At 45.2% G+C, this 9,213-nt stretch overlaps 1 protein-coding gene across 1 annotated transcript in view; it reads right to left on the bottom strand.

Annotated features, from left to right (window-relative positions):
- Positions 1-9,213, bottom strand: part of MCPH1 (microcephalin 1) — a 230,244-nt gene that overhangs the window by 200,084 nt on the left and 20,947 nt on the right. Inside the window, 3 exon segments of the mRNA XM_029226314.1 lie at positions 2,343-2,486; positions 3,898-4,012; positions 7,016-7,103. Coding sequence (XP_029082147.1) covers positions 2,343-2,486; positions 3,898-4,012; positions 7,016-7,103 — 347 coding nt within the window.

Genomic DNA, 9,213 nt, shown 5'->3' with positions numbered 1-9,213 from the left:
GACTCTCAACCACTGCGCCATCAGGGAAGCCCCCCCAGAGATGTTTTTTGAGGAGACTTAAAAGGATACACTTCTGAGAAAACTTGGGCGAACCATTAGAAAATGAGAATAAACCAAGATAAGAAAGGTAAGCACACAGATAACATTTTCAACTGCTGAATTTAAACTTAACTGCGGGAGGCAGTTACGTAGCAGAATTAACACTGTAAAGTAGTGGAATAAAGTTCAAGGCAAATTAGTTTGCACACATATATAATGATTTGTCGAAACAATCTGGACAGTCCCCTGGAACACTGCTAGTTACCTAGCTCAATGGCCATTCCCACCTGCCTCTTGCAACAGACCCTGATTTTATGAGTGCAGACACACACCCTAGTTAAGACTACTCTTCAGTCTTGCTTGCAGTGCCCTGCAGGTGACTTGTATTTTGTTTCCTACTTCCTAGGCTAAAACTACCGCACTCCCCTTAGCTATGCCATCCTGAATGCCACTGCCCATTTTAAATTAAACTGGCAGATTAAATTAGAGGTACAAACACAAAGAACTGTATTGTATTTCTTGGCTCATCCAGAGTGGTGTTTTGCCTTTGTAGCTCCTGGGCCACACACGGTCGCACTTAGCTTGCAAGCAGGAAGAGCCACAGGACTGCGCTCTGGCCAGCAGAGCTCGGCAGCGGCAGCGGCAGGAGCTGGTGAGGTTGCTCACAGGGAGCTGGCTCCAGGGAAGCCAGGCAGGAGGTCGGGAGCCCACTCTCCAAGACACCACAGAACAACCTCCCCGAACCCTGCCTGCCTCTTTCTTTGGCAGGATGGAGAAACACAACTCTATCTAAGTGCAGCCATTGGTTTTTGCATTTATCCGTTATCGGCGGCCACAACTAACCTTAACTGATACACATGCCCATTGCATAAATATAGATATAAATTCAGGACAGATGAAACAACTAACCTTAAAAATAAACCATACAAGTAATAGCAGAAAATACAATTTTGAAAGCTTGTGGTGGAGGAGTTGTAAGCATCACAGGAATCCTAGAGGCCAGAAGGAAAAGACAAACAGAACAGATTTGTCTACCTTAAACGCAGAACTTCTGTTTCGCAGAAGTCACTGCATTATGACAAACAACAGAGTTCGTGTATCTTAACCTAGTTTCCCAAGGGTGTGAAACTGCAGTTCTTATAAACAGCTGGCAAAGGGTAAAATGACACAAACTTTTTGAAGGGCAATGTGACAATATCTACCAAAATTTTTAAATTCTGCCTTTATGAATTATTATTGCGATACATGAAATACAGAGGAACGTAAAGATTCATATAGAAGCATGTCCACTGGCGTGTGGGTTATAACAGTAAACAGTGGGGGGGGAAAGCCTTATGTCCAGAGAGGAAAACGGTTACAAAAGAACAAGAACCACCATGCCGTGTAGTTAAAAAGAATAAAAACTGCAGCGCTGTTTCTAATAAAGAAAAACTGGGGGAATTCGCTGGCTGGTCCAGTGCCTAGGACTCCTGGGGCCTGCAGTTCAATCCCCTCCCTCATCGGGGAACTAAGATCCCGCAAGCCGCACAGTGAGGCCAAAAATTAAAAAAAAAAAAAAGAAAGACAAAATGGAAAACTATCCAGCAACAGACGGATGATTCAATATCAAAAGTCTAGACTACTATGCGACATCTTTAAAACTTAAAATAAAAAAAGATGCAGGTCCACACCAATACACTCTTCAGTAAAAAGAGAAAGCTGAAAATGAGAGGTATGCCATGATCCAATTGAGGTAAAGAAAAGTTACACCACCACAGAGGAAAATACAGAAGTCTTATCTTTTTCATGTGTACACAGACGTGTGACCCACTGAAAAAGATCTGGAGAAACACATCAACATAAAACATGCGTTACCCAGGGGCAGAGGAGAATGAGGTGGGAACCAAGATGGATGTTTACTGCAAACGATGTACTACCGGTCAACGTTCTGTATATTACTTAAAAACTTTCAAGATAAAAGAAATAAAGGAAAACAAACTGAAGCATTACTTAATCTAAAGCAAACTCCTTCAAAAGAGGGGCCCAATCAATTAAAAAAAAATCCCAAATATATGAAAAATTACAAAGGAACAACAGGATTTTAAACCTGGAGAAAACTACATACCCAATATACACTTTAAAAATCTTAATAAAGCATAAGATTTTCTGGAAGAAAATATCAACAAAGTCTACGCTGATAGAGGTAAAAAAAAAATGATTATAATCTAAATTAACTAAAACAGCTATGTAAAGGGAAAAAAAAAAACCCTTTCCACAATTTATTCACCTACTTTGTAATTTCCATCGTATGAAGTGTCACTTACAGGTGGGGGAAAGATTCTCCCGTTTCTCCTTCATCTCCTGCAGTCTCTTCTCCATTGCACTGTGGTGGCCACTGCAGATTTTAACTGTGGGACTGTACACCAAGGAGCCATTAGATTCAAACAAGAGAACAGGAACATCATTATCTGAAAAGAAACAAAAATCCAGTTTTAATCTCAAAAAAATGCCTTCCTCCTTCAACAATATGATTCCTCTTAAGGACACCCCTGTCCCCTACTCCATGGGTTCCTCTTCCCTTTTTTGTTTTTTCTCTTTTTTTTTTTTTTTTGCGGTACGCGGGCCTCCCACCACTGCGGCCTCCCCCGCCGCGGAACACAGGCCCCGGACACACAGGCCCAGCGGCCACGGCTCACGGGCTCAGCCGCTCCGCAGCACGTGGGATCCTCCCGGACCGGGGCACGAACCCGTGTCCCCTGCATCGACAGGCGGACTCCCAACCACTGCGCCACCAGGGAAGCCCTCCTCCTGCCCTCCTTTCGACAGACACACACATAGACCCGCACGTGAACTCGGCGGCAGGAAGGAGGTCAGGGGATCCTTGGGCCGTGAAGTAAGGGGCTCAGTGGTGGGGTGAACAGTGGTGTGCTTCCTGGAATCCACACCTTGCAGGTAATGAAAGAACTTTAGGACCCTGACCACCTGTCCCCCCCGCCCCCTTAAAAAACAAACCACAAATCATTCAATAGCCTCTCCTTTGCAACTCTTAGGCCTGCACAACTTTTACTGCACTTCTGGCAATATGCAGACATACGTTAGTTGAATCTTTAATACCTTATAGTTGTAGTTTTTAAAAGACAATTCAGACATGAATTTGGTCTAAAAAGAGAACTTTTTTAAATCTATCATTACCATTTTGCTGAATTCTTTCCAAATACACTATCACTGGTGCAGGAAAGATGGCCAAATGGCAGAGGTATGAAGGCTGACAGCAGAGAGGGGCAGAGCTGAGGTGAGGCTGCAGGACAGGCAGATCAGATAGGACGTGGTCGGCTGCAGGACACGTGAAGTACAGGATTTTACCCTAAGTATCTTTTCCTTAGGACGACACTGAGGACCGTTAAAGCCCGGGTGGGGCGGCCACGTGAGCTCGGACATACACCCTTCTGACTGAAGCAGGGAGGTGGAGGCTAAGGACACAGCGGCTGGAAGGCCAGCCAAGGAGCTGCCGGACGCCCACATGGGGTGCTGCAGGCTTGGGAGAAGAGGGCAGAGGAGGAGTTGGGAGACCACTTCAGAGCAGGTCTGGGGTCCAGGCGGGTGACAGGCACCAGGGCGGACAGATGCCAAGGAGAACTCCACGTCTGTCTGGGGCAGCAGACCAGACGGTCATGTGGGATTTGTCAGGGAGGCACCAGCACAGCACTGAGAGACTCGACTCATCAAGCAGTGGGATGACCGAGCGCAAGAACAAAGGATTCAGCCAATGTTCTGGAAAGGCATCGTGCGGCACTGCGCAGGCTAAAGGTTCTGCTCAGTTCTGTTGCTGCAGAAGTACAGACACAAGCACCGGGGACTGACCTGCATTTCTCAGCTTACCCGCAGTGGTTTTCTGCTGCTGCAGCTCTTTAGCCATTTTCTCAAACTTCTTTTGCAGTCTTTTATCATTTTCTGGTGTTTTAGGAATAAAATCTTTGGGCTGCATACACTTGCGCTGTACAAAAAGGACATAAAAATAATACTGTATTGCGATTGTGTAAGGCAGGAAAAGAACCCTTCCATACACATTCCTGATATCTTTTGTAACATCCATAATACAATCTACTTAAAGAGATATTCCTCCACCATACGTGAATTTGTAATGTTTATTCTTCCTATAACTGTAAGAATATGGACAGAATTTTCAGACTGAATAAAGAGCTACACAGTAAGTAGCTATGTTTTCTGAGGCATTTTCAGGACCCCAGTATTCTTAGTTTCCATGAAGATTCTTAAACAAAATTAGTCTCCTTTTCCTTATTTTTTGCTACTTTTATGTCTATCTCCCCCCTCCCTAAAAAGTCATGACACAGTAATAAAACATGAAAGTAATTATTTTATAACCACCAAAGAAGAGAACCATAATTTAATCTTGTCTTACTGTCTTTACATCACAGCAACTCCATTCAGCCAGTAAAAAACAAAACCTGTGACCACACGTCCAAAGTGTAGGGAATGAGGAAACCTCGGACACGTGATGTCCGGGTCACCGTCTCACCCTACCGTCCTCATGTCTCCTAGCACTTTTTACACCGCAGGCCCCCAGGTCCCCTGCGGAAGAGCCCATTTGGGCAGGTTGCCACCGTAAATACAAAAGCTGGGCTTGACACCGACTTCACCTACAGTTACTCCTACACCCGAGGGTCTCTGAAGGACGCTAGGGAAGCGTGTCTTCTGTCCAGGCCTCTTTAGGCGTCCAGCCCAAGTGTGTTCACATGCGTCCCGGTCTAAAGGAAGAACTTCTTAGCCATTCAAGGCTGCTGCTACACTGGGCTCTTGTTCAGCACCCTGCTCTATCTGTTAGTAATGCACTCATTCATCATTTAACAAAAATGTTCCTGTGTGTCAGTCACTGGTCTTGAAACAAAGAAAGATCCCGGCATCAGGGAGCTTATACTCTATGAAGGAGTGACAGAAAATACACATGACAAATAAGTAAACTACATCGTGTGTGTGTGTCAGGAGGATTAGTTCCAGCAGGCCTGGAGCTGGCCTGAACTGTTTTTGCCGAAGTACCTGGAAAGCATGCAAGGCACTAATTTAACAGTGTTGCTTTGTAACTATGGGCCCCTGGTGCTCGGGGCGTTTCTACCCCCAAAGCTCGTGAACACTGCCCATTACCAGTGGAAGGGCCCCGTCTCTGGCAGAGGTAATGCAGTTAGAACAGGGGCAGGGGACCAGCATGCGCTCTGTGGACTCGGGAGCACTGCCACGCGGGGTTCTGGGGTCTTCGCGAGAGTCTGGCTGCCCGCACTTCTGCAGTATGTTACCAAGGGGCAAGTACTACAATAAGGAAAAAGCAGGCCGGGGGCTCAGGACGGCTGGCATGGTGGGAAGGACCTGCCACTGTAGACAGGGGAGTGAACCACCGCTTAGTGAGAAAGGACCAGCAGTACAAAGCCCTATGGAAGTCAGAGAACCATCTGTGGATGGATGGGGGGAAGTGTGTTCCAGACAGAGGGACAGGCAATGCAATGGCTCTAAAACACAAACAAACGTGGTATGTTTGAAGAACAGCAAGCAAGAGGGTCAGGCTGGCAGCAGGGTGAGGGGAGCGAAGCAGAGACCCTCCCCAAAGACCAAAAGAATAAGGTCTGGAGTCAGGTTTAATCTGCAACTGCATTTGGAGAAAGGAAGGAAAGGGAATGCTTGTAGGGACTAATAAAACCTTAAGTGGTGAAGGGTACGAGCAGACATTATTAGTACTTCAGATTAGGAAAAATTTAAAAGATGACTAACATCCAGCATTGGTCAGTGTTACGAAAAAGTACCTTGTGCACTGCTGGTGGAACTGTAAGTCCCTTTGTAGATATTCCGCTCGGAGAAATACACTCAGATACATCACACAGACAACACACTTCGTAAAAGTCGCCCATGATCTAAGGGTGCATGAATCCAAGACACATTCACGCTGTTTAACACAAAGTAGAAGGAAGTGGAGCCATGTACACACTGACATGAAAACACACGGTTAAGTGAAGAAGAAAAAGCAACCCACCAAATAGTACACGTAGTAGAACCTCGTTCACTCAAAGCACATGTACTGAAGACCATCTGATCAGCAAGGACCCAAGTCAAACTGAAAAGTGCTTATTTTGCGGGAAGGGAAATTAGGAACGATATGTCTGATCTGTGTTCACTCAACGTACTACCAGCTGCCGCTGGTCTATCACAGAGTCATGAGACGCTCCATTTCACTACCGTCCGACACAATCTGGATGGAGACAAGTGAGTTTCCATCACTGCACGGGTGCGTTCCAGCTTGTCTGAGGTGAAATGTGATGGAGACACAGGATTTACTATTTCAGAAAACTTGGAGACATCCATGGGAATGTCTTCCCTAATCTACAGCTCTCCTCTGCCTCACTCAGTGTGGAGAAAGTCTGTAAATCTTCTCTCCAACAGGGATTCTCACATGACAACAAAGTGACTGATGTCACAGCGAACAGTTTACCCTCAGATACAGAAATCAATTAAAACTTTTAAATAATTAAAAACCAAAAGGGTTGTGGTTCAAACGTGAACCAGACCTCAGAGGAAAGCAGCATCTTTATATTTGCACAGATTTTCTGTAATAAATAACTGTGTACACTTAGCTATTTCTGTCTCAGACTTTTGAGATTTTCCAGCCAAACAGATCAAATGTATTTTACTACAGATGTTAAGAACCTGAATCCTGAAGTAGTTACCAGAGCACCTGAAAGGGTGCTAGTTTCTTGGCAACTTTTAGTTCTCCTTTGGGCAAACAGTCTCTTCCATTTATCACAAACTACATCAAAGCATTCATGGGATAAAGTAAGCTCTATAACTCATTAAAAAATGCTGTGTGAGAAGAATAATACGATCAATAGCAATATTAAGACAACTCTTGAATATATTTCTAAAATTTTTTTTTTCTAGGAAAAAAAAATGAATAAATTGATGACTGCCAGAGTCCACACTGAAGTCCCGTACTTACTTTTTTTTTCATTAGGCTTGGTAGGTGCTCATTGGGATTAGCTGCAGGGAACAGCGATTCATCGATGTGCACTCCAGCTGTCCTGCATCTGTGTGATCAAAGCGAACGGTCATGAGCATGTTCTATTAGAGTCACACAACATTAAATCTGCACACGTGTCAGTTAGCAATGAAAGAAATCCCTACACAGGTCATTCTAATAGACATGTCCTTTAACATAAGTACATTTATTACCAAACACAAAAGGCAATACAAATTCAATTTTCCAAAACCTTCTCTATTTGTTGTTTTTTAGTGTAAGAGCAGAAGAGAAATGAGAGGCAGGTACAGGAAGTACAATTTTTATGCAATAATTTGAGACCTGCAACACTCCAAAATGATCACTGTGTGGCACTCATAAAGCACATGCTATTAAATGCACAATTTAAGAGTAAACAGGCCATAAAATGAATAATCTAGAGCTAGAAGGGTCCTAAAGAAATTGAAGCCAGAAAGCTTATCTATCCTCCAAAACCAAGTTCTCCTTCCTGTGTGTTTCTGTCAAGGCACCACCATCACCTGGAGACCTAGCTCTGCGGTCCCAGCTACCCTGAGCTGTACCTCCTGCTTCCACAGCCCGTCTGTCCTCACATGTGCCATTTCCCCTCCTGCATCACCCTTCACCTCCCTACCTGCCTTGGGAATCCCTCGACCATTACCCACTCCTAAGCATTCAGCTGCTCAAATCTAAACAATTACAATGATTTTCTAAATGATCTCCTTCGCTATGGTTTCTCCTCTTCTGATTGATTCATATAGTACTGAAACATTAATCTTAAAACATTTTATTTATCTCTCCATAACCCAGATCAATCACTCCCATGTTTACAAAATCATGTCACCAATCTAAGTCTTTTTAAAATAAGGCCACTAACCCCATCTCCAACTATATTTCATTAGACTATTACTGTTCAACATTTAGTACACAAATAATAGCTGAAAATATAATAAAATACAGTGCAATAAAAAAAGAATGAGGCAAATCTATCCCTAATGATACAGAAAGGTCTCTAAAATAGGAATGAAATGTGCATGCGTAGGGTACTGTGCAGCGAAGTATTTCTCACTCTAAGTCCGGAAGGTGACACACCAAAATGTCAGCAGCACTCATCAGCCGTGACTCTCAAAGTGTGAGCAGAGAAGACGGCTGACGTGAGTCAGGACTACTGCCGTCATGACAAGGAGGCATTCCCGGCCTGCCCACTCCTCACCCTCAAGAGCACACGGCGGAGCTGAAGCGAAATGACATGAGTCATCCCCACACACCAGATGCAGAAGCAGATATCAGAAGATATTAGAAGGCAACTGTCTTCTATTAAGCCAGACGTGAAAGAAATTTTCAAAAATGTAAAAAAAAAAGAAGGCAGCACAATTATTAGGACAAGAGAAGAACAGCAAGGTGGAGCAGAAGCCAGACGGCACAGGTGACAGGACAGGGTCAGGAAAGGCTGCAGGTCAGAGGCCACCACCAGGCTGAACCGGATGAGGATGCAGACTTGGGAAGACGCAGGTCTTCTGTCTGGAGGAAGAGCAGAGACAAAAGCACAGCGAAGGGAAGAGGGTGATAATTTCGGGAAAACATCCAGCATTCGGCATGAGTGAAGTGAATGAACAGGAGTCAGGAGACCAGTGACAAAGATGACACCCTTGTCCTGAGGGCTCCAGGGCCCGAGAAGGTGTCAGGGGCCCTGGACAGGTCCCTCTGAGGGACAAGTTCCAGGACAGGGTCACCAAGACCAGCCAGGGCTAGTGGGGTAGGAGACGCCAAAGATTTCAGCAAGGCTGTGGGGCTGGGCTGGGGACCCGTAACCAAGCAACGCTTAGGAGTAAGAACAGCGTACGCCTGGCCTCTGGTTAGAGCTGATGGGCTGAGCACATGTCTCTCTCCTCCACCCGCCAAACCCCAATCAAATGACAGTAAAGGAAAACAGAAGGACACAAACCAACAGAAGTAAAGAGCAGGTAAGAGAGAATCTGGGGGATTGAAGAACAAACAGGAAACCCCAGCCTTGCAGCTGGGGGCAGTGGGTCGACCAGAAGGGTCCGGATTCCTCTCCTCGCACCTCAAGGGAGGCCAGGGCAGGTCTGAAGAGCAGCAGCTCTACTCCTAACTGCTGCACCCCACTCGCTCCTCCAGCAGAGCAGAGGTGATGGGTTCTG

This window comes from Monodon monoceros, unplaced genomic scaffold, assembly GCF_005190385.1.
Source record: "Monodon monoceros isolate NGI ecotype Baffin Bay Population unplaced genomic scaffold, NGI_Narwhal_1 Super_Scaffold_17, whole genome shotgun sequence".
Lineage (NCBI taxonomy): Eukaryota > Metazoa > Chordata > Mammalia > Artiodactyla > Monodontidae > Monodon > Monodon monoceros.
The sequence above is the reverse complement of the archived record's forward strand: the minus strand, read 5'-3'. Positions and strand labels throughout refer to the sequence as shown.